At 48.1% G+C, this 25,153-nt stretch overlaps 5 protein-coding genes across 5 annotated transcripts; 2 read left to right on the forward strand and 3 right to left on the reverse strand.

The window, feature by feature from the left end:
• Nucleotides 1-705: 705 nt before the first annotated feature.
• On the reverse strand, nucleotides 706-2,661 carry ABOM_000991 (uncharacterized protein; the record flags this gene model as incomplete). The annotated part of the gene is made up of 1 exon (XM_022528121.1): nucleotides 706-2,661. The coding sequence occupies one exon, from the start codon at nucleotides 2,659-2,661 to the stop codon at nucleotides 706-708; it is 1,956 nt and encodes a 651-aa protein (XP_022394194.1).
• Nucleotides 2,662-6,422: 3,761 nt separating this feature from the next.
• ABOM_000992 (cytochrome P450) lies at nucleotides 6,423-8,316 on the reverse strand (the record flags this gene model as incomplete). Its single annotated transcript, XM_022528122.1, has 6 exons — nucleotides 6,423-6,874; nucleotides 6,951-7,556; nucleotides 7,618-7,686; nucleotides 7,749-7,851; nucleotides 7,899-8,015; nucleotides 8,092-8,316. The coding sequence occupies 6 exons, from the start codon at nucleotides 8,314-8,316 to the stop codon at nucleotides 6,423-6,425; spliced, it is 1,572 nt and encodes a 523-aa protein (XP_022394197.1).
• A 1,179-nt stretch (nucleotides 8,317-9,495) lies between these two features.
• ABOM_000993 (putative pyroglutamyl peptidase type I) lies at nucleotides 9,496-10,395 on the forward strand (the record flags this gene model as incomplete). The annotated part of the gene is made up of 2 exons (XM_022528123.1): nucleotides 9,496-9,606; nucleotides 9,691-10,395. 2 exons carry the CDS (start codon nucleotides 9,496-9,498, stop codon nucleotides 10,393-10,395), a joined length of 816 nt encoding a protein of 271 aa, XP_022394196.1.
• Nucleotides 10,396-11,026: 631 nt separating this feature from the next.
• ABOM_000994 (MOSC domain-containing protein) lies at nucleotides 11,027-12,085 on the forward strand (the record flags this gene model as incomplete). Its single annotated transcript, XM_022528124.1, has 1 exon — nucleotides 11,027-12,085. The coding sequence occupies one exon, from the start codon at nucleotides 11,027-11,029 to the stop codon at nucleotides 12,083-12,085; it is 1,059 nt and encodes a 352-aa protein (XP_022394199.1).
• Nucleotides 12,086-12,297: 212 nt separating this feature from the next.
• Nucleotides 12,298-15,481, reverse strand: ABOM_000995 (DNA-directed DNA polymerase POL5; the record flags this gene model as incomplete). The annotated part of the gene is made up of 5 exons (XM_022528125.1): nucleotides 12,298-13,173; nucleotides 13,232-13,537; nucleotides 13,598-14,415; nucleotides 14,472-15,057; nucleotides 15,110-15,481. 5 exons carry the CDS (start codon nucleotides 15,479-15,481, stop codon nucleotides 12,298-12,300), a joined length of 2,958 nt encoding a protein of 985 aa, XP_022394198.1.
• Between the last annotated feature and the right edge of the window lie 9,672 nt (nucleotides 15,482-25,153).

A 25,153-nucleotide genomic window follows, 5' to 3' on the forward strand; every position in this document is an offset into this window, starting at 1 on the left:
GAGCGAATTGGTCGGTTTGGGGGAAAAAAGAAAATTCAGAGAGTGTATGAGTGCATATTCGGTGGAACCCCAATGAAAAGAGACCGGAGAATGTTGTCAATGCAGCATGGAGCATGCATGCTATCCAAGGTGGCCGTACATTGGGTCGTTTGATATCCGATGTTGCTGAGAGATAGTAAAGAGAGAAAAGAGAGTATTTAATGTTCGCATATAAGGGGAAACGGGAAGGAAAACTGAAGTTCTGTCGACTCGGTTGGATAGTCGGCCAAAGTTGACTCGCACATTTGTGTTCAACTTTGAAGCATAACGAAGCTGTTCTGAACACACTGCAATTGTCATGCAGTCCGATATCAAATTGGCATAGGGCTTGCACCGTGGAATAGCCCAGATGTTAAAGGTAATTTCGAAATTGTCATGGTTTTTGTTTCTTTTCGGTTTTTTTTCATCATTTTGTGTCGTTGTTTGTCTTAGATTGTGAGAGCAGGAGAATGTTGTTCTTTTTTTTTGTTTCGCTTTTGTCTTTCAATATCATTAGTCGTTAATGCCATTGCTGTCATTATTCGCTTGGGCTACAAAAGCCAAGTCGCTGTAGATCGTCCAGGTCATTAGTCAAGGAGTAATTCCAAGTGGACACGATAATCAAAACAGATTCATCAAGACAAACTCTTGAACAGCCAATTGCGCTCGGGCAAAGCAACACCTGGCTTATTGTCGTGAGTAAGACATATTCAGAATCTGTCTCCGGATCCGCTCTGCATCCGATAGACCAGGTTCAGTTGGATCGTATGGCAGGGTATTCGACATTCCCTGCCCGCCAACCGGAGCTGTCTGTCTTGCCTGAGGCAGAAGTACACGTGCAAATGGCTCCGAACGGGACGGTGCATGCCTGATAAATCTGGCCGGCGTGTCGCCGGCTCGTTTGGGTGGGTCAATCTTGAAAGGTGAACCAAGTCGTTTGATGGCCTCCCCACTAAGGCTCCGCAGGTGAGGAGCGGGCTTGTCCTCGCGATAGCTCTCGTCATTTCTAGATGAAGACGATGGCGGGGAAAAGAGCTGGTCAAGGCCTCCGGAATTAACCGAACTCATCGTGGCTCCACGGTTTCGAATTCGTACGCGATGCTGGCCAATGTCATTTAGTTTTCCCTGTCGGAAAAGCTCCTCTAAGTTTTGTCGTGTTTCTTCATCGCTCGGAGATTCCAGGGTTGCCATTGAATCTTGAGCAATATTAGGGTTATCCGCATTTGAGAATAAGTCCATACGGGGAGGGGACCGCAACCGAGAGCCTGTAACATGAATTGTTTCTCTTCGAGCCCTAGGTGTATGACGTTGGACTCGTTTCCTCGAGTTATTAGGACCCCACGTATGATAGGTAAACGGGGATCCCAGTCGGGGTACCATCTCCCGTTCGTCAAAGCTAAACGGTCTATTTGCGAATGGGTCGACCGCGCCATGAGGAGCGTTACACGGTACGGGCTGGCTGAACCATTCGCCACTGTTACTATTCGGTGGCTCCTCCATTGCCAACTGTGTTAAGGGCCCAGGAACTGAGCTTGAGACAAGAGATATACCTAGATCGCGCGTGGCGTAAACTGCCGAGCTACTTGTGGAGGCCTCTGCTTGAGACGATTCTCGGGACGAGTGAGAGACCATGTCCAAGGCAGGTGTCGGGCTTCGGGACATCATCAGCCTTTGGTAATGAGGCGCGATACAGAATTTCCTCTTGCACAAATATTTTAATCTCCTCCTGGTCGACGCCTCGGATTTGGGCCATATATTCTTTGGGGTGTCAGTCTTTGGAGTTGGTGTTGAGTTGCCGCTCACACATTGTTGCGACGTGGAAGGAAGCTGTTTGGTAAGTCTGCAACGCATTCTTTCCCATGTTTTCTTTGCCTCTCGCGCTACTCGGTGAGTGACCCCCAATGGCGGAATGCTTCCCGGCGTCATTTTGAAGGGTGTGATTGTAGGATCCTGGAGGTAAATCTGATACGTATTCCATAAGTGATTGTCCATATCTCTTGTCCATCGTTCGCGAGTCGGGGGTTTGTTCCGCCGGAACTTGGGCACTGGAGTTGATTCCACGTATTTTGGTTGAATTTCAAGGAAAAATGGGTCGTAGCTATCGCTTTCCATGCTCGTACAGCTTCCACCCATTGAGCGCCGAGAGGCAAATGTTTCAATTGACGAGACTGAGGAATTAGAACAGGCAGAGCCAGGGCGTTCGATGCTCTCCCCTATAGTCTGAGGATCATCCGTTGACCAATCTTCTGTAGACTGATCGACTGGGGCTGCGCGGATCTGGGCAGGTGGGGTCTTTAACGCTACGCGATCCCGCGGAGGGGCCAAAAAGCGGTCATTGCTTGTGGGTATGGATAGACATGACTGAATGTCTGTTGCATCATGCGAAGAAGAAAATTCAATGGATGGTAGCGGAATGTCTGATGGGTTAGGGTGGAAAATTTTGCGATCATATTCAGCCTGCGCAAAAACATCTGTCCCTGAGCGCACACGGGACCTGCGCAAACGACAACTGGAATGGCGCGGGGGCGGCGGCGGAACGTCCAGCTGGATTGAGTTGCGTTCCGGAGTCCTGGGCTCCCCTATTGAAGGAAAAGTGAAGTCTTTCGGCAAGGTGCGAGAAAGACCTTGCCGTCGGTGAGTCATGATGCGCGGTATTCCCGTCGTATCTCTCACCGGTATAGAATCAAACCGGGTAGCGATGGTCGAAGTTGTCGGCTGATTCGGTTGTCTCAGTTCCAATATTCCTATGCCAATATCATTTCGCTTCTTTTAGAGCTTTCGCACGGCCTGAGTGGTATAATCTTCGGCGTTAAGGGAAGTGCGGACTTTGGATTCTATATCGCACACGCTCTTTAACCCAATTGAATGCGCACCCGAAATTCCTATCCTAGCAGTCCACTAGTAGTTCGTAAGAGTCAATAGGAGGGTGTTTGAAAAAAGAAATGTCTTGGTTTTCGTCAACGGTGCAGCTTCTTTGGTCAAACTTGAGGTGAGGTTGACCAGGCGCGTAATTTCGGGAGGGGGGGGGATTCGGTTCGTTAATCGTAACAACAAGTATGCGTAAAACAAACAAGGAAATCAAACTCGTCAAGGTGTGAGTGGTCGGAAGGATAGCAAGCGATCGTATTTGTGTGAATGTCGACGCGATGCGATATAATCTTGACTGGTGATCACATCTAGGGGCTTCCGCGCTCCATCTGGTACCTGAAGATAGCCGGGACTATAGAGAAGGGAAACCCGTCATTGACACAAAACGCCAGACCAACACAAAAGAAACGACAAGGAAATTGAAAGGGGCGGAATGTACGAGCCACGCGCTCGTAGGCCAAAAAAAATAAATCAAGGAAAAATAAAAAAGGAAGAAGCACAAATGGTTGTGCACGAGGAAGCGAGGAAGAAAACGGGAGAGGAAAGGGAGGCAGGAGAGGGAACGAGGACGGGACGGGAGGATCACGCAGAGGGGGGAACGCCTAAGGCCGTTGGTCCCCAAAGCCTAAGGCGCCGGGACAGCACGCAGAATCTGGCGGTGCGCAAGAGTGTTCTTTGGCTTTGCTTTTGCAACGGTCTCCACTCAACGGAGCCCGACTCAGGATCGGAAAAGGAACCACGTCAAGCACTAACAGCCTTAGTTCCAGAGGTAATTAGCTGGCGTCGATGCTAATTAATTATTTGGAAACGTCGAAGTACAGTAAGTATAGTATTGATGTGACGTGCCAGTCAGTATCAGCCATAGATACCAATGATGTATGTTATTAGTGTGAACAAGATACCTCCAACTAGGGACCTTCTGGTTATTTAATCTCTGCAGAGGGAGAACTTTGCCATCGAGCAAATCACAATGCGTGAAATGGGGAAATTTCCAAATAAATTACGGATGATGCCTTGGTTTTGTGGAATGCGGAGAATTGTTACTGCTCAAGTCCGCCAACCGACTCGACTGCTTTTTTTTATTTTATTTTATTTTTTTTTAAATTTTTACTTTTTTCCCCTCGATGGCAAATTGCAGATTGACCCAAGAAAAAAAAATAAAAATATAAAATAAAATAAAAATAAAATCTAGTTACCACTTGAAGTCTGCAGAGAAGAATCTCCTCCAGTTTCTAAAAACGGGGGCCTCCTCCACTCACAAATGAACAAGCAAGCATCAGTACTAGTGGTCTTATTCCACCGCCTCACCGCGTTGCCCAACCATTCCATCGAACAAATCATCCGGACTCAGTTATGACCTCAAGTTATGCGGCACGAACTGGATCATAATAAATACCTTGCCCACTTGAATGTCTAGGATGGTTACACTGCTCTTAATTTTGTCCTGATATTATTATTGTTGTTATCACTGTCTCTCCCTCCTCTCGGAGTCTACAGTTGCGTGGTATTTCCCCCAACTGTAAGGGTGTACTAGTAGGTACATTTGGGGGGATGTCCACTACAACCACTGCTGGCGAATCAGTTCACCGATTAGGAATAATTATTAGTAGTTTTATTACACCTCGTTCCCATTGGGGGGATGCATGGAAAATCACACTGTCAGGGAACCCTATTGATGTGACCGACGTGTGCGTATGGTTATCAGATCATCACTTCCCAAATTTCACACAACGTCAACTGATCGACATCCAGTCATGGGAGAAGTTCCGACAAGAGCTCTCTCCCAAGAGCAGACCAGGGAAAATGAAAAATAAAATAAGACAGAAAAAAAACTCAAATCCAGGAAACCGTGTGATCAAAGTCGGTGGCTGGGAGAAATTTTCGGGCCAGGAATTTCGGAGTCACGCTGAGTGGTTTGTGCCAGTGTCATAAGAGATTCCAAGTGGTTTTGGAAATCTCGAACTCCAGTCTCATGCAGCAGCGTACTCCACCACCGTCACAGACGAACCAACAGAGACTGGGCTTGCATTAGTCTTACCACACCCGGCATTAGGAGGATGGACAGACGCGACTAACCGCCTCGTCGCCGGATTGAGACGTTTGGATCTACCCCCGGAAGCACGAGGTTCACCAGAAGGTGCGGGACATGTCCTGAAGCGCAGAGGTTGAAAGAAGGGGTCAATGGCACCAGTAACTGCCGTTGTCCCTAACGAACACGGCGGAAAAGCATTGACATTTGCCGATAAGTTAGTTTTTTTTTTTCCATCGATTCCGAGTCCCACCGCTCCAAACGCGTGGTAAAGTGGGGTGTCGCGTATCAACGCGTCTCTCGCGCGGACTACGCGCGACAGGTAACGTTACTGTATTCTTCTAGACTTTTGTCCAATCATATATACTTATCGTCTCCCCATGGTCCACTAGTACCCTGGAATTTACCAACGGGTTACATGAACTAATCTCATCCCAAAGGAGTTTAAACCGTTAGCGGGAGGTTACCTGAGGCGGCTAACCTTAGTAGGCTTCTGTTCCTGAGCAAAATCGGCACTATCAACCACTTCTCCATCGACTAAAAAAGCATGGACCATATAAACAATCATTCTCCTCTTTCAATGTCCAAAAAAAGAACCTCCAAAATCCAGGAGGCTGGGGATGGAGTCCATACGTCCATCGCTTAGATCCTATGCAGGAACTAGGTGAAAAGTCCACCGGAATATGCTAAGAATATCAGCCCCCAATGCACTCAGTGGCCTCGTGTAAGTTTTGGGGGACGGGAATGGGTGTTAATTTTAGTACATGAAGGTCTAGGGCTCCATAGTGTACCCATATGCAGAAGATAGCTTCCATTTAGCTCGAACCCACTCGGGATGTTACCATAGTTCAATGACACTTGTTATCAATTCGGACGACGCGTCGATATAAACAATGCAGAAGTACTGTTTATTTCCCGTTTCGGGGTTGCTTTGTTTTTTTGATTCTCGCCGCCAATCGTGGCCAGCCCAACATGCTGCATACTCCTTACTTCTCATGCAAATGCACCGGTACGTTTTAAACGATTGCAGTTAGAACTATGGCCACAGCTGCAGTGATTTACCCATGGATCATGGATTAGCCTATGTTGGAATCGCATACGGAGTACGCGAACCCAACTTAGCAGTATATAGTGCACGCAATGTAGACATACCCATCTGCAAGATATCATAGTAGGCACTAATGTTGGTCGAAGAACTCCACTGTTATATGAGATCGTTGCGATATCTGGTCTCGTGCTCGGTGCTAAGCCTCCTTACGTGCTTTGTTGCCCAACTGTTGGAGATCTTGTCCTATGGCGTCCAGTACATGCATACAGTTGGCAGATGGAGGGAAAAACTCGATTACTCCTTACGTTCCGCTGTGAACAAGATCCTATTTTCATCGTCTCTGTAGAGTCCAGCAGCCCAACACTTGGCCGTCAATGAGAGGAAAGAAAGACATCAAGGAAAGACAAAATATCTTCATACCACATCGGGAAAAGGCATCCAAAGTAAAGGGGGCAATAACTAGTCAGCAGCTCCCTCTCCCAACGCTGACAAGTCAATTTCTGGCTGTCGTGACTTATAAAGTAGTTTCACCGTGGGGTCGCATATAATTTCAGTTCCATGCAGAATCGACTTGGGCCGGTCAACGTGGTCGGCAAACTTCCAGTCATATTTCATCAGCAGGTGTACAAGGAGAATTTTGATCTCGTTATTGGCGAAGAAGCGGCCAGGGCAAGCATGCATGCCGTGGCCGAAACCAAGGTGTTCTGGACTGGTCGTTACGAACTGATATCGATGCTCGTTGTCAGGTTCCTGGCGTTTGTTGTAAAACCGAAAGCCGTCGTACACCTTGGCGTTGGGATAGATCGTCTCATCTTCCATAGCGTGGGCTGACATAACTACGTTGGCACCTTTGGGAATAGAAGTTCCGTCGGAGAGCACGAATGCCTCCGTTGAAACGCGATTGAAGAAGGCTTTTCGCAAAGTAGCGTGTCAGCAGGCTAGTACTACGAGCGGTTGAACAGAGCAGACGGCTCCAAAATCGCTTACCGATAGATCCAGGATTCATGCGTTGACTCTCTTTCATGACACTGTCCATCAACTTCATTTTGGAGAGACTGGGCTTTTTCAGGATGCCGTCTTGTTCCACGATGGCCTTGATCTCATCTCTCAATGGTTGGATATATTCCGGATGGGCCGTCAAGTCATACATCACATTCGTAAGCATATTCGACGTCGTGTGAATTGCCGCCACAGAAAGAGCGATCTGCGTTACTGTTTCGTCGTAGGGACGGCCTGCAGCAACCTCCCGAAACCAATCTAGGGCATCTGCATGCGTTCCACGGGGTTTCTCCTCTGGAAGTGTACCTTCTCGGATCATGTCTCTCCTAATGATCTCTTGTTGAACAATCTCAGCTGCCACCCTTTTGTGGTGTCGAAGCTTTTGCATCGATGGCATAAACCAGTGTATGAATGGCCGAGAAACTGCTGGCCAGTCCCTGAGTTCACGAGCCGCGTTGAACGCATCAATGGTGTAGTTGACTGATACATTCAACCATGCTTCATTCCGACATATCTTCTCTCCCATAAACACCAGCGACGACACCCGAGCTACCATATGCGGGACCTCCTGTCCGAAAGTGAAGGGTTTCCATTCTAGCGTGCAGCAATTACCATCAGTGAGTGCCTTTCCAAACTTTGCTGCCATGCTTCATACCATTGGATCCAGGTAGTTTGTCCGTCAACACAGCAGCGGTTTCCTTTGACAAGGGAACAGTTAACTCGCCTGCAGAAAAGATAAAGTCATTAGAAACAAGGGCAATTTCTTCGCGAGCAACAAACCCATACCCAGCACATGCGTTAGTTTCTTATTGATCACTTCTATGCCAATTGTTGGATTCGTTTGGTCGCCAAAGGGCTCAAACCCCCGTATGGTTGCACCAAAGAAGGCCTGAGATTGTCAATACTTGTCTTTTGCCGACCGCTATAAGTGGTTACCTTTCTAACCGCCCCCCTGAAGCTTAAATGCGGATGGTTTTTCAACTCATCCACATAACAAGGGTGCAGAACTATGGTCGGACCAGAAGTAAACATGGCCTGAAAGACGGTTCTACCCTAAAGCCAAGTGTCAGTGTCCCAAATCTCCTCTTGTCTTTCTACGTTCTAAGATAGGACAAGACTCGGCCCATACCTGGCTAAATCCTTGCACCATCAGATCCTTTGCAGAGGTGACAAAGAGCTTTTTGGCTTTGGTGTTCGAGATCTCCCATCTACTTCTCCCCACGAGAGGAATTTTACGGTATGGCAAGCCATCTGCGAGTTCTCTGTAAAAGTTGGACACGAATATCAGTGTCAACGCTATTGCAATGCCTTGGAAGAAGTAATGGCTCTCAATAAAGTCAGCAAGTGCAGGCATCTTGTAATAGCCTTCCGTGCCAGTCAATCAGAGAATGTGCCCCTACCCTCTAGCTTTTGCCGTGGCCTTATATACCCACGCTAAGCGCACAGCTGCCCTCCAATTGACTGGTTCTATGGCCCTCTTTGCACGGAATCTATGACATCCGAAGTGGGGATATATTCGATACGTTGAATACGACGAGGTAACCTGGGCTAGACTGAACAATGAACTACAGTGGCTCGGCAGGGTCCTGGCGGTGGGTCGAGACCGTCGATCAACCACTTTTGTCAGACCCTCCCGCAAAGAATTTAACTAGTTTGTTTGGTTCATGGGGGTGACTCCCTAGGCGGAGAATCGTGATAGGCAATTGAATTTCTTAAATAGGCATGTCGTTGTCTTCAAGTTGTCTTCCATATTACGCCACATGGGCTACGGAAACTTCTCGGGGGATTAGTCGTAGGATTTCAGATGTTCCCAACATGATTTTATGCCCGTTAATCTTCAACACTAGCCCCATATTGTTGTACTTGGGTGGGAGGAGCCACCATGAGTAGTTGTATCTAAAATTTAGATGCCCGGGCTGGAAGAGGTGGGTCATCCGGCAGTTCTGAGATGACATACCGAATTTCCCTGATTTGTTCGCTTGGATAGATCCCTGCCCAACTCTGCTTCATTGACTTCTGATTGCAAGGTAATTCGGTGGAAGACCAGTGCTACTAGCTAAGCGAGCGGTGATCCTCCACTATCGAGTTCGGCTCATTCTCACTATTGAACTTTCCGAGCTGCCCAATGAACAAGACCCGACTGAAGCAAGGGGGGAATGATCGGTCAAGGACTCGGAAACGAAGAACACAATCAGCGGCGGCCAGAAGGCATGCGACGCAAGAGCACCTCATATCATCCCAAGAAAGTACTACAGGATCAACTGCACAGGTGTCAAGAGCATGTTGATACTTCAAGCTTTTGTTGGCGGTCAAGAGGAAGGGAGGTCATGTGTCTTATCACCTTATCGATATCGATATCGCGTGATGCCAAGACCCGCATGCGGTGGTTGTAATGCGGGGGAAGCTCCTCGATAATCGTCAATATATCTTTGATCCCTCATCTCTGTCCTCATTGTGGCTTGAATCGTTACCGTGTATACAAAGACGTTGTTTCCACGCAGACCCCTAGCTCTCTTTGATCTATCCATCAGCCATGGGAGACTTTGGACCGCCCGTAGCGGTACCCGAGACGGAGGTACCTAGTCTTGCTCCGTCGTCATTGACAGATCCAGATGAAGTCTCGGTACTCGTGACAGGATTCGGTGTGAGTTGAGCTGTCTTATACTTGACTTGTGGTCCTTCGATCATCTTGGCTTCCGATTCGGCCCTCATGCTAACAACATACTAGCCGTTTAAAACCAACATCGTCAATGCCTCGTATTTGATTGCCTCCTCTCTACCACAGTCGCTTGAGCTTCCTTCGGCGGAGCCGTCTGTATCCGGGCCTGCTTCTCGTCGAATTTCAATTCACGTGCATCCATCTCCCATTCCCGTCGCCTACTCAACAGTGCGAACAGCCATTCCAGCCATCCTAAAGGATTACGCCGAGTCCCATGGAGGTCGACGACCAGACATCGTGCTCCATATGGGCATAGCGGCCACAAGATCATACTACTCAATTGAGACTAAAGCACATCGAGATTCTTACCATTTATCTGATATCAAAGGTAGAATCGGGTATGAGGATGGAGAGAAGGTATGGAGGGAGCACCAGCTCCCGCCAGTGCTCCAGGCTGGTCCTGCGACGGATCCCACAGACATAGTACAGAAGAATCTCAACCCCCAGCCGCCCAATGACGACTTCCTCAGCGCGTGGAAGTCGTTTGTATCTCCTGGAGCAGACGTTCGGATATCAGAGGACGCCGGACGCTACCTCTGCGAGTTCATCTTTTATACAAGCCTGGCACAGGCGTTCCAACAAGGCCAGAACAGAAACGTCGTGTTCTTCCATGTGCCTGGGTCTTGCGCCGACGAGGACATTGAGAGAGGGACAGATATTGCCGCTGGGTTGATCAAAGCTCTTGTAACAAGCTGGGTTAGCGGGCAGGTATAAGAGTGGCATCCAGGTTGCTGGGATCTTTTTGCGAAGCAAGAACAGGAGCACTGGGCGAGATATATACTTGCATTTCTATGGCGCGGTGCACTATCTGGATTCCAGATGCGCTTTTGGTTGCAGTCACTCGAGAAATCGAGTGATCATTTGTTCTTAGGGGACTACTTTCCCGGTCTTTTCACGTTGAGTTATACACGTTTATCAGGATTCGAATACACTATCTACCCTCTGACTATTATCCATGAATATACACAGTTATCGAGCATGGTATTGGGTGCTACCGTATCCGTATATGTGTAGATTTTTCCGCGGGGAAAGATTTCAAACGGCTTCCGACGACATCCATCAAATCCCGAGGCCCATCAGCCGATACAAACACCGAGAGCATCCCGAACCAAATAGAACAGGGATCCAGTATAAAGGACAACAGCCACCAGCCCTAAGCCAAATCCACCGGAAGGTGGATCCGAAGCTTACTCATCCGTCTCCATAGGTCGGTCACTTTTCCAACACTATAAAAAGACCGTGAACGTAGTCTATCTACAGCACGCAACCAAAGGCCGCATATAGAGAACAACCCAAAAGCAAACCAAAAAGAAAAGCAGAAGAAGAAGAAGAAGAAGAAGAAAAAATGCTAAACCTAGACACCCCCAAAACCCTCACAATAGTGACGGCTCTAACCCTCCTAACCATCCCCCTGCTATACCCGCAAATCCCAACCTGGCTGAAAACCACCACATGCAAGCTCCTCCCCAACACGCTGAAAAAGAAGCACCCCAGCAGTGAAATCACGTCTCTGAGAGTCTACCCCATCAAATCATGCCGCGGGCTCAGCCTAGAGAGGACAACGCTGCACATGGAAGGCCTAGACCTCGACCGGCGCTGGATGCTCATCGACGCCAAAACACACGGCTTCCTGACCATCCGCCAAATCCCGCAGATGACGCTCATCAACACCGCGCTCAGCCCGGACAACCAGTTCCTCGTGGTTACGTTCACAGGTGTTGCTGACAAGGAGGTCCGCGTGCCCCTCCGCCCAGACACTGCGTGGCTGGACGCCCACACGACCCTGGGCCAGGTCAGGATCTGGGACATTGACACGGACGCCTACATCTACGGGCCGGAGGTCAATGGCCCGTTTATTGATTTCCTGGAACGTGACGTCTGTCTCGTTTATAAGGGCCCGACGCCGAGGGTGATGTGCGGGAACGGTGACCCCAAGCTTCTGGGAAGGACGCAAAGTGTGAATTTCCCCGATGTGCATCCGGTGCTGGTTGCCTCGGAGGCGTCGATGGCGGAGCTGAACTCTCGGCTGGTGGAGAAGGGCGTGGAGCCGATTGGTGTGGAGCGCTTTCGGGCGAATATCATTGTTAAGGGGGGTGAGCCTTGGGTGGAGGATGAGTGGAAGGTTGTGAGGGTTGCGGATGGCGCAGGGAAGGTGCTGGAGTTTGATGTCCTGGCCAGGTGTGCCAGGTGCCAGGTACCGAATGTGGACCCCGATACGGCAGGGAAGCATAAGACGCAGCCGTGGGATACGCTTATGAGTTATCGGAGGGTGGATGAGGGCATGAAGTATAAGCCTTGTTTTGGCATGCTTTGTGCGCCCAGAGGGAAGGGGGCTTTGGAGGTTGGGATGAGGTTTGATGTGCTTGAGGTTACGAGCGAGCATCGGTATATTAAGGGGTTTTAGGTAACTAGTTGGATGTATGGGTTGGTGGTGGTCTGGACGTTACTAGCGAACTATGGCTCGTTCTCTTAGTTTTGTGTGTGGCCAATGTCTATGTTTGAGATACCTTTTGGTTTTTGTGTCCTGGGTTTGTTGGAATATGTTACAATATCATAAAAGGTGCGCTTTTGATTAAAGAAATCTATGTACTAGTCTGGGAGACAAGGATGCAACGCTCAGCTCTTCATCTGCTTGCTGGCGGAAACACACCAGTTGTTCCACTCGCTGAAGAACGAAGGCGGGACATGGCATTTCTTGCTAAGGAACTGCTGCTTTCGGGTCTCGGCGTAGACATCCACAATGCCCGAAATGTTGTTCTTGTCGTGTGCGACGAGAACCTTAACCAGAAGAAGACTTGCCTGGCTACAAGCCGAAGCATGCGAGGGCGGGCCGCTGTGGCTGGCTTCCTTGTGGATCGAGTTCAGGAGCTCCCAGGCAGGCTCGACGGATTCTAAGTTGGGCAAAGCAGAGCCCTTGCACAGTCTCGTGTAATCGCGCAGCACGGAGTTGGCCTTGTTCGAAATCTGTTTGACGGTAGACTTGCGAGTAAGACGCAGAAGTGGGAGAAGGAGATCGAGAGCCAAGAGTTTCGAGTGGCATTTCTTGACGTAGATTTCAAGAAGGTCAAGAACACGGTTCTTGAAGTTAATCATGTTCCCCTTGGCGTCTTTCTTGTCTTTGTTTTTGCTCAGGGCATCCCGGCGTGCCTGGAACACCTTAGCGAGCTGCTGGTCTACCTGTTCCATCTCATCGTCGTTCATGTCGGCGTCTGAGTCTTCTTCGTTTAGGTCTTGGTTTGCACGGTGCGGTCCAAGTGCTTCGGCAAGCTTGGCCTCGAAGATAGCCTCCTCGTCCTCGTTTCCATCGTCTTCCTCTTCGGATCCTTCCTCCTCCTCGTCTTCGTCTTCGTCATCATTTGAGCCCTCTACATCGACAACTTCGACATCACTGTCATCTTCATCAACATCCATCATTTCCTCATCTTCTTCTCCTTCGTCATCCTGTTCGAACATCTCTTGCTGACCTGCAAGACTCTCCTTCGCTTCCAAGATCTAGACGTATGTTGTTAGTTTCAATGAATGTCAGGAGGAAGAGGAGCAAAGCACATACGGAGACCAGAGAATCCAATCCATTCTCAGAAATCTTATCGGCGAAAGCACCGAAGACTTGTTCACTCATACGGCGGAAGAGCTGCGAAGGCTTCGAAGCGAAACTCAAAAGAATCTCCACCAGCGCATCAGGAGCATCTGCTGTCTCTTCCTTCTTGGACTTCTTGTCTCCGAAGATCTTGGAGAAGCAGAAGTCAAGTTCGTCCAGCATGGAAACAGCATCAGCATCGCCGTTGTACACTTGAAGAATGGTCATAGAGTAAAGAAGCTTGAACGCATCAACGCCAGCGGTATCGCCCTTCTTTTCCTGCATATCGTTAGAATAAGTATTCAATTGGGGCAGTAAGCATATTTCGGGTTGACGAACCGTGCTTGACAATTTCTTCAGCGATTTGAATGCGCCCTTCACAGAGTCTTGCAGGGTATCATCCATAGCGATGATAAACTTGCCATACTCCTCCGACTTGGCTGCATCCCGAATCTTGCGGACAACCGCATAAGGAAGATCAGTTGCGTGCTTCTGATTGGCGATCAGACTGTTCAGGCAGGAGTTGATCCTGCTCCGGAAGAGCTCCTGAGTCTGCTGAGTGAGGGCTGGCTCAGCAGCGGTCTGACCACGGCCTTCACCGTCCTTCTCCACAAAGTAGGCAAATCGCACGAAAGTGAACAGAATGTGTTCGAGCACCTCCTTAGAGCTCTCTTCCGATTCATCACTGGTGGAAGCCCGAGACTTAACAATGGACAGAAGCAAGCCAGCAAGGAACTGACGGCTTGAGGCAGCAGCCTTACTGTCACTTGTACCTGGAGATGCGATGAGCTTTTCGAAGAGGGGCACGATCTGCTTGAGTGCATCTAGATTGGCCTCGACCACGATCTTCTCCACCGTCTTGGTCTTAGTGACATGGTCAAAGTTCACTGAGCCCGCTGAACCCATCAAACCACTTATCGAAGCTGCGGCAAATTCGGGCTCCTTTGACACGCGGGTCTGGATGGACTTAGCAGCCTTAGTAGCCATACGGTGAAGATATCGGTCCTCAACGGCGAGCTGATTCGTAAGGCACCTCACAAGGTTCTTTGTGAACACAAGGGAAGCCAATGGCAAGGGGCTCTCATTCAACACCTTGACGAAGAGGAGGAATCCCCAGTATTTGCGCTCGTCCGATGAGGAAGCGGCAAAGAGACCATCTATTTAAGACTTAGTCAGAACCAATACCTTTTTTGGGACAAACAGGAAGACGTACTGTCGACAACCTCCGTCCAGAAATCAATGAAGCTAAGCCGAGAGGTCTTTGACTTGCTCTCCTTTGCTGATGCTTCGCTAAGCCTGGACAAGACAGCATCCCAAGCAAAGTGAAGCTTTGAATTCCACACACCCGATGGCTTGGGGTTGCTACCCTTATTTTCACCTTCGGCCTCAGACACTGAGGATTCCTTCATGACCTTTGCCAGCTGATTCCTCTCCTTGGCGTCCAATGGGTCGTCATGTTTCCATACTTTGCTAGGAAGTTGCACCTTGGGGAATAAGTCCTTGGCTGCTAGCCAAATGGAAACTCCCTCTGGCGTCCGTGCCAGCTCATTTGTGCAAAGACGTTCAAGAGCGGATTCCACGAACTTCACGTCGGCCTTCTGGGCAGACAATTCATACACACAGCGGTACACGATCCAGCCACATTCTTCCCTGATCCATGGCTTCTTCTTGGCCAGCTCAAAGACCAGATCCAAGAGTTTGGTCCACTCGGAGAAAGGCGCCTTGGGCTTGAAAAGAATGCCAGACTTGATAATAGCCTCTGCACCAAATAGGCGCCCAAAGTGATGATCTCTTTGTTCCTTTATATTTCCATTAGCAACGGGACACAGATAGAGAAATCTTTAAACATACCTGGCCCGACTCGCTTCCGGAAGCGCTAGACTGTGACTCCCAGAACCCTACGACCTTCGAGATATCGATTTCCGAAGACTCTCTGGGGCTGGATAGAACTTGAGACAGAATTTCAGTCAAGGCGATAGAAAAACCAATGCGCGCAGCTTTTCTGCTACTGCAGAGGCCGCGGAAGAGTCTCAGCAGAGTCTTTTTGATCTGTTCATCTGTGGCATCCTTGTCGGGCGTAAATTGCGACACCAGCGCTTGCGCAGCTTTCAGTCTGATCTCGTCTTTCTCGCTCGCGAGGTCTTCATATATTTCCACCAGCTTGGTATCAACGTTGACTGGCTCGCGGCGTCTCTTCTTAGAGCCGGCGTGATTTTGCGCCATTGCCGCGGGAAAGTGGGTTCAGTTTATCTAGATTCACAAGCTCTCCAATCACACAATGGCACCGCGCGAAGAATAGAGGGAATTTAATATGTTTAGATTGATGTTGTCTGAAGATTTACTATGAAATGTCGATGGTTTGACCCAACGAAAATTCATTTTGCGACAAGGTTACTTACCGGTTTGGGTTAGCGTTATCTGATAAAAGCAGTCGATCACCGCTTTGAATCCTCCACCGCCTGCTGCTTTCAGTAAGGTTCCTATTTCTACAGCAACGCCAATACAATATAAACACTTGAAGTATAGCAATAGCAACATCCATCAGATATCGAGAAAAGATTGAAGATCTTTCCTGGATCGGTAATCTCTCATCTTGATCTTCAATGTGATTCAATATATTAACGTGCTTGCATAGTTCGGTGTTCGAGACCGTAAAGCTCTCTTCCGCACTTGGGATTCGGACAGTTGGCAAAGAGCACCGCTCTTCTTTCGGCGACTGGATTACGTTCGTGATGATGCGTACAGAGTAATATATGCCTAATGCGATTCTTAAGATGGTCTTCCATCTCTGATCTCTGTACAGAATTACATGTCGAATAGCACAAGCTATGCAACAAATAGGTCACAAAAACAACCTTCTTGCCACATTATATATCACAATGCACAGGCCTTCATCGGTGCAACGATATGTATCACCTCAATAGTAAAATTTGGCTGATTTATGGATTTTTCTCAATACCAAATGATTTCACAAACTAAAAATTTATGTATGACAGGCAATACTAAATTGTACTGACCGTATTTTACAAAGAAGTACGATATACTTACTAGTTTAGAAATCTGTCCTCTCTGACATGAGAAAAATGGAGACAACTGCCTATTCTTCCTGTGGTCCACTGCCAAATCCTCCATTTTAATGACAGCCTTAACAAAAGCCCCTTTGCATTATATACAACTTGACATACTTGTCAAACCGCGTCAATGTCATAAAAGCTTACAAAATTTCCCACGACCGGCCTTCACTTTCCTTCCTCAACCAAGCTGCCCAACATATCCAGATCCTGCTTTGGCTCCACCCAGATATACTCAAACGAACATTCTGGAACAGCGTTCGCCTTTTACGGAAGCAATCCTGCAGACTGAGTGCCACCCGGGCATAGATCGGTATTGTCGGGCTGTGCGGTAGACGCATCAGATCCGAACCTGTAGCAGGTCACCAGACGGCAATATAGAAATTGACATGACACATCCATCCGATCGCAAAAACGGCAGCTATTCCGTTGTGAGATCGATAGTGTCGAAGAGAAAATCGATAAAATGCGCTGGGATCTCCACGATTGGATCTTGCCTTGTACAGCCAACTACTGTACATGTGAGGTCGCCATGTGGTTGAGAAAAGGCCCTAGTCGACAATAGTCACTCTCATCTGCCGCTAAGTCACCTAGTACTTCTTCAAGTGTCGGGACTGTCAATGTGGAGACTCTAGTGATTAGTTTCCCTGTTTTGAAAACGTTCTTGGCTGGTTGGCGTGCATATGAACTGGTTCCACTCGCTGTAAATAGAATATTAGAATAAATCATTGCCAGAGTAGGTATATATGTACATACAACCGGAAGGAATACAAAATGGGTTGTTAGAGCAGCTAAAGAGCACGATGATGCATCTGCAGTGGGTAATGAGCATAGCTTGAGAGCAGATTATCCCCGGGGCAGGTTACATATTCGCTCAATGAGCCTATGATGAGAAGCGTTCTGTCATCTAATTCGGAAATGACAAGCTTGTGATCTTTACACATATACATCGACTGGACTTCAGAAGCCTATTGTAGAGAGCGTCCTCAGTTCTGCATCCAGCTACGCCCGAAATGATCAAGGTGACGATTATTCCATGACAGTAGTAAATCTGATATGGAGGCCTGTTTATATCAGCTTAGTACAGACAATCTTTGAGTGAGGCGGTAAAACAAGTCATTGAGCACTTATAGGCAGCGAATTGAATATTATATTGAGGCCTTAATGTCATGGTAGGAATACCTTGAGCTGGGGTATCTCCAGGTGCACTAAACGCTTCTAAGCACGATTGTCATGGTAGCTCTTCCATGATTCAGAAACATAGGATCATGTGCTCCGTTTGAGTGGGAGAGCAAGTTGTCAAGTGAAGACGGCATGAAAAGTGGTCTAGAATTGTAACTTGTTCTTGAAAAGGTATATGTTGCATATTGTGTACTGGTCTATTGTCTACGTGTTTGAAACCAGGAAGTATGTATATCAGGAGATGTTAGTCTTTCATACCCCAGAAGAGAAGGTGCCAGCTATATAACAAATCGCCTATATACATTACCTTGCTTCACAGCTGTCACAGTATCGTAGATATGGATTGGCTCGAAGATGAATAACAAAGCTGCTCTACCATGGTTCAAGACTTATGTCTAGTTTGGAAATCTACCAGCCTCTATCTATCTTTTGTGGAGGTGTGAGATATCTTATGGGACAGTGCTCGATTAGATACAAGTTGATGTTTCCAATGGATAGCAAATATACCGGCACTCCTGATATTGAGAACATACGTGTTAGTACTGATAAGATGTGCTAATCATGACAGGAGTTCTTCGACAACTGCATATATATCGAGGTAATCGAACCATTCGAGACACTACGCGTTTGCTCCGACAACACAGCTATCCTCCGATGAATTACGGTTTCGCAAACTAGATTGCATCTTATAGAACATATCACATCTGCCGTGAGGAGCCACTAAAACTGTTATGGATTCACCGTAACAATTGACAATGCCCTCCTCTTGAGCCCGTAGACTTGACAGTCCCTGGGCCCCAGGCCAACATATCTAGTACCATACCGTACACCTAAACAGAAGAGCAGTAACGGAATGTTTTCTCAATATGGTTCAAATCACAGCTCAAAGCAAACCCCATCGACCATACACGTATCTCTTCCCCAGTCCAAGCCATCAACAAACACTCAAAGGAACGCTGCTCCATCGACAACAATGGACCCTTCTACGCCCAATAACCCCACTACCAAGCATCAGAGAAGCTCCAGCCAAGCCCATCCTAAGACTACCAACAGCTCCAAAAACCCCCTTGCAATATTGTAGTTAGTCCCTACACGCCAATCCTTACCCTATAACAAACATATACTAACAAGCATATACTCCCCCATCAATGGTGAATACAGAGGACTACAATTAGATATACAATACAGCCAGACGATCCAAGGACCCCTTACTCCCTAGCCCACAGTCTATCCCCAAGAATGCACACTACTCACAACGCTCCCCATTCTCTAGCCCACGCCGAATACACCCACGGCCTACATACCTTCCATATCAATGCCAGAATACGCAAGACCAGGAACGCAACCCTCATCGAACATTCCACAAGCGTAAATTGGCAGTCTGGCATGCAGAATGCGGGCCCATTGAGAGCCGAATTCCCTCATTATCATTGACTAAGGTCAATGGGACGGGAGGTCTGTTAGATGTCTCCTAGCCCCGATTATTAACGTTCTATTCAACAGAAGTTTATTTTGCATGTACGTACCTAGTATACAGTTCTGCAAGTCCGCACATATCAGTATGAATTTCCCCCAGCCACTTCCCCAGGATTCTCGTGAACCTGGACGCCCGAAAGATAGCAATTCGATTCCCCTTCTGGGTTTGAAATCTCCTATCAATCGCGTATTCTTCCAATATTAGATCCACCCCCACTTTCTAAACAATGTATTGATTTGATAAGAACTCGGTATGGACACACGCGCGCACACACCTCCCCCACCCAATACCCTCCCTGAGGAGAAGATTAACCGTTGTATCGGGGTCCACTTGCCCTACTATGTAGGAATGGATGTGCGCTGCGCTGTAAGGTACGTAAATCATGCTCTGGCGGTGAGGTTTCGTTTTTCCTTTCCCCCTTTCCTCTCTTTCGCTATCTTGGCTGTGCTTGAGTCGTGCAGCAGCGTAGGGCAGGACCGGGTTGAGCGTTACCTACGAAGGGGTGGAGGAGTCGAAGCAAGGGTGGTGGGGACGTTGATTATCGGGGATTTTTCTGTGTAGGAGGGAGGATAGGAGATTTTAACGGGGTTAATGGGATGGGTCGGTGGAATAGAGGGGTGTTGTATTGGTTTCATCTTGGGTGGATTGGATTGGCTTGGTCTTTTTTTTTTTTTTTTTCTTTTGGGTTGGGTTGTTTTGGGTGAGGGCGTTACTTTGGGATCGTGGGCTACTGGATTTTGATTCTATCGGTGGTGTGGGGGGATGGTGATGGGGTAATCTAGGGATGGAGGGGTGGAAAGGTGAGTGCTCAATCTCCGCCCTTTGGGGAGGGTTTAGTCATTACTTGCATATGGGCACGTATTGGTGCTGCAAGTGTGTATGTTTACGTGTGTATGTGTGTGTGTGTGTGTGTGTGTGTGTGTTGTTATTCGCCCTCGCGTGGGGGTTGGTGGTTTGGGTGAGGGATTTGCAAGCACGAGGGTGCGTGGTGGTATACATGGGGGGTGAATATTGATATCGATGGATAGTCGAGTGGCGAAGATATGATCCTGTATGTACCCCGTACATACGCGACAGTCGTCTATCTCTATCGAGGATCTAAGTTTCAGGATCTCTTCGACTATCGCGGATAAAAAGTATATCAGGCAGACCAGGCCAACTCAATCAATGTGCACGGTCGTCGATATACGAGCGGAGAAAGTTAGATGGCAAAACCAGATGCATGGATCGGATCTCATACCGAGTCCTCATCAATGATAACCGACCATATCAGTCGCCCTCTGCAAGTGTTAGATTTTCCCATGATCGAGGGATGGAAGTGGGGTTGCTTCGCATCCAGATCCGTGGCAGATAGGAGTTTATAGATATTAAGCTTTGAGCTACTTAACTTTCGGTGCCTACGTTATGTATGGGGGAGATATTGATCCAGGGCATCAAATAAAAAACTCCTGGATTGAGGCCATTGGAGTTTGAAGGAAAGAGATTGATTCATGGAGAGCGATCTGGGATATTTTTTTTATGAAGTAAATCAGTCAGAGCTACTACTACTAGTTAATGGGGGCAGTACCAGTAAATGTCAGACTTTGGAACCACGCACATGGCATGAGTAAGTGCGGGCGGCAAACGCCAAGAATGTGGTGGACGGACGAATCGCAAGGCGAGGTTAGTCCGAGTAAGGCTGCTAGTGAGTCTGTTAGTCGTAAAGCTACAGCTGCTTTTGCTAATTAGCACGACTAAATTCGGACTAATAGCTCTGCCGATCGCTCCCGGATCGAGATAATCAGTAAACTACCTCAAATGGGAAAGGTGAGGGTTTTGATAAGGGCTGTGTAGCTCGAAAATAGATTATCTCTGGAGATAGGGACCCAAGCGCAGGGTGGAATAATTGGTGAAATCCCACACGTGTGGTTTTGGGGGGTGTGGGAACCAACCTTGCCAGCAAAAAGCAAGGTGAATGAAGAGCGAAGGAGGATCGGCAGCAGGGTGATATCATTGAAGTCAGCCGCCAGTCACGGGACTGCGCATGCTGGTCGCGTCTTTGGGGTTCGGTTCCAAGGTTCCGTTTGTTTACCAGACCGCGATCCATGGACAACATATTACCTTATCTGTAGGTTTTGTATATGCAAGCAAGTAGTGCTGACGTCTAGACACGGCATAGACTTTCTGAAACAAAAGTCATGACATCGGGCGCGGGGACAAGGAAGACAAAAGCTGGAAGATGCAAGGCATCCTTTCTTCCTGTCTCTTTTCCCCCACCTCATGTGACATCACCATCCTACCCACTTTTTTTTTTTTTTTTCTTTTGAAGGCGAGCAATATTTAGTAACAACTTAGTTGCAAGGACGTATTTCCGTACACAATGGATAAAGACCGAGTAAAGTTGCAGGGAGACAAGGTAGCACGAGCGCTAAAAGCGCCCCGACGGGCCAATGAAATAGACTAAGGCAGGGTTAACCCCGCAGAGGGACTCGGGCCAAGGCTCCAAGGCTCTGACGCGACGGCCAGACCGAAACAACTGGTGAGGTGACGATGATGCCTTAGTCGGGACCTCGGAGTTGTCTGGATTGGTCGTCAGACTGCAATCAATGCAATGCGCAGCACTTGGTCTTGTCACGGCGGCTACGGTGGATGATGGATCCCAACCCTGGTCTTCTCACTCGTTACCAACTCTCCCACCCTAAAGATCGGAGGGCCCGAGATACGATGATAGTCACCACTAGTTCCTCCGTGCTTGCCGACCGCGAGAGCTCAGCTGAAATGTCAAGCGACGCCTAAAAGCTTACAAATGTCGCGATCGGGCCAATGCGCAAATGCGATCGCACAAACTAAGAAATTTAGTTGGAGTCTTGTCGCGAAATCAATATTATTGTCATTGGGTCCATCGCGATCCAAGCGACCCTATGAGCCTCAAGATAATGGCCGATTTCCGACTCACGGTGTAACATTCGCTCAAGTCGGGTCCTCTCTGCTCCGCGCCCGCTCCGACATGGACCGGGATAAACATTGGCGCCAACCGGTGTCTCAAGAGGTGAGGGGCTGCGGCGTAATGGGGTAGCAGTCCATTGCGAGGCTCAAAGCAGGCAAGGTGACAATCATTTGTTTGACGTCCCCCGTTTGTGGCGGTGTAGGAGCTAGGAGTTAGTTAGATTATTAGATAGTTCAAGCGCCATAGTTAGTTGGCTGTGGCAGCGTCTTCAACCGGCCGATAGGGATCATTCCGTGCGCAGCGGCGGATTGTTCAGCACGTGTGGGCTCTAGACCGATAATGCACGATCGAGGAAAGCCGATCCATCAGGGCGGGGACCTCAAGAAACCTTGAGCATAGCCCATAATAAAATGAACTGATTTGATTAGCAGGTGTCATTGGTGACGTCGTCAACTGGGGGGGGGGGACTAGTCGCGATATGTTCCCCACATACGCCGCTGGGGGAAGGTCAGCAGAGGAAAAAGAAAGTCAAAAGGGCCCAGGAAAAAAGGCAATTCCTTTGACAAATCGCATCAACTGACAATTAGGAATCAATAGCAACATTCGTAAGGTAACTTGCGGTATGCGGGAACGACAAGAATAGGAACCGTTCAAGGAAGGCTCTAGTAGGAAGGGATGAAGATATCCCTTGGCAAGACTAGCAAGAATGCTGAAGCCGCCCCCAATCGAGACTATAGTGATCCTGAGTACAGTTACTCCGCAAGTAAGGACACACTATATCTTCTAATGTATGGCGAACACACTGCGGGGAGGACTGTGCTCCTGGAGATTGATTGATATCCCTCGTGTTAAGATATCACTTCGTTGAGAGCTACAGTCGCCCTCCCTCCTCTTCGGGTAAGAGAATCATACGAACCGACGATCCGTTACCATGCCCGAGGCTCCAATAGTACTGCACGATTGGTATGTAGATCCCAAGATATCCTCAGAGTCATCTGCAAGTCAAGATATCTTCAATGGATATCACTGCTATATGTGGCGATTTCCTTGGCATGCTGGACGGGAGGAGGTTTGTAAAGGCATCCATCTCGCTGTATTTCGGTTGTGCTCTGGAAATAATGGAGATGTTACTTCCATTGTCCTCTGTACGGTCTTCGTCCCCACAGGCCCTATAGCGAGAAGTCGATGTAGGGTGTATGCATATAATGTTTGATGGGGAACTAGTTAGCTCGGAGATTTACGTCCCAGGAGCTGTAGGAGTACAGTATTAACCATACTATTGGATTGACTACTGAGAAGCTACAGGACCTTCACAACTGACAGCTTACCAGTTTGGGGAAATCCAATCTGACCTGGAACTTCCGTTCCTGAGACGCAGACTCCGGACAAGCTCTTTTTTCCGACTGAGTGGAGCGAGTGGAGATTTTATTAGATTCGATCTGTCTTTTTTGGGATTTCTTTGGGAACTGAAATTACTGGGACCCTAAAAAAAGAGAGAAGAAAAATGGACCGGCACAAACGGATAGACTAAGATAAATTTTACTATGGGCCTATTACCTTTTTTTTTCGTTTTCTTTTTCTTTTATATTTGCTCTCATTTTTAATATCGAACCGTTCGTAACCCTTTTCTCCGACTAAGACGGAAACTTAATGGTGAAACTGCATGGGACTGCCTAGCGTATGTTAGGAGCTTAAAGAAAGACAAGAGGGAAGAGAGCCTCCTCTTGGAAACCTTTCATGAGGAAATAGTACAATGCACAGTCTGAGAAATATCGTTCTTGCTCGATAAAAATAAGAAACCGTTACTACAGCAAATGGCGGTTGTCCCACTCCTAGTACATGAAACCTGTCAAAAAGAATGTGCGGTACCGGGTGAATTGTCAGAAAGAGAAAAAAAAGGAATAATGTAAAAAAAAAGGAGGGACCCAATATTTAGTAAAAGAAAAGGGAAAAGAAGAAAGAAAATCCTTCGGTAGCCCGTGAGACAGGCACGATCATGCCTCAGCCAGCCAGGAAAGATTTGGTACAGTAGCAGCGGGTAGACCAGTAAGGACGCTGATAGGCGAAGGGTTGCTGAGCAGCCGCTAGCGTTACTGATGGCGGCAAGGGAGTCCCGGCAACGAGGGGGGCCCAGAGCCCTAGACGCTGGCTAGTCCTCGCCGTACGGGTACCTACCTCTCTGACTTACATACTGTACGTATAGTATGTATGATACCCGTATCAGACCTATGATGTATGTACTCTGTAGGTACTTCGGACCACCGAAACCCACCGGGACGCTACCTATGAGGTACATGCGTCGTTATGCTGTCAGAGTTGATATTTGCTCATTTTTGGAATTACTGTTTCAGCAAACGGTTGTAAATAACTTAATTCCCTTGAAGAACAGAAATAAAGGGTTGTCAATAGATAGCATTGCTAAGTATAGTAAGGACTTACACTGCGATATCCCTTTGACAGTGACTTTTTGAACTCTTAACCTTTTTCTTTTTTTTTTTGAACCCATTCTTTCGCCTGTCCGCAGGGCTATAGACGAAGGGCGGGTGAAGATTCCAAACCGGTTCGACACAGGTTTCTGACGCCGATGAACCAAACCAGCCTAGTGCCGTCTAGTACCAGAAGCTAACCTGTCGTCGCTTAAGCTCTTTCTGAGCATCTGGAGATCCATCCCCACTTTTGCGTTGCCATTGCAACAAGATCATCCCTTCAGCTTCACTTTCTCCTCTTTTTTTCACTTCTTCTCTTTCTTTTCTCTGGGTCTTCTGAACGTCTGTCCGTTCTTCTTTTAAGACTAGGACTGTTCCTCATTTCCCATGCTTCATTTCTCGAGCTATCCTCAGGCCCAGTCCCGTGTTCCAGTCTCCGACAAACCCTCTGCTTCGGTAAGTTTCCTCCAATGCATTAGCGTACCGATTCTTCCTCCCCTAAGATGCCCGCCTGCTGCTGATGTCAGTACTTAGAATGCTAACCTAGTCTCCGTGGTTCATTAGCCCCTCGCCCTTTTCTCCCCATCTTCCAGTCTTGGTCCAACATTGACGCTCCGGGTTACCTTTGTTCGATTTTTCGGCCAGCCATGTCGCTCTAGACGCACGGCTTCGTCACGAGGAAGTGCCGCTACATGCTGGTTAGCTGAGGGATTCTGAGGCCGTTCTTCAATCATTCAATTAGTGAAGTCTGGGTTCAACACGCCGCAATTTGGCAACAGGAATATACGAGAGCTGGGTGGTTACCGTTCCGAC

This window comes from Aspergillus bombycis (assembly GCF_001792695.1).
Source record: "Aspergillus bombycis strain NRRL26010 chromosome Unknown contig00003, whole genome shotgun sequence".
Lineage (NCBI taxonomy): Eukaryota > Fungi > Ascomycota > Eurotiomycetes > Eurotiales > Aspergillaceae > Aspergillus > Aspergillus bombycis.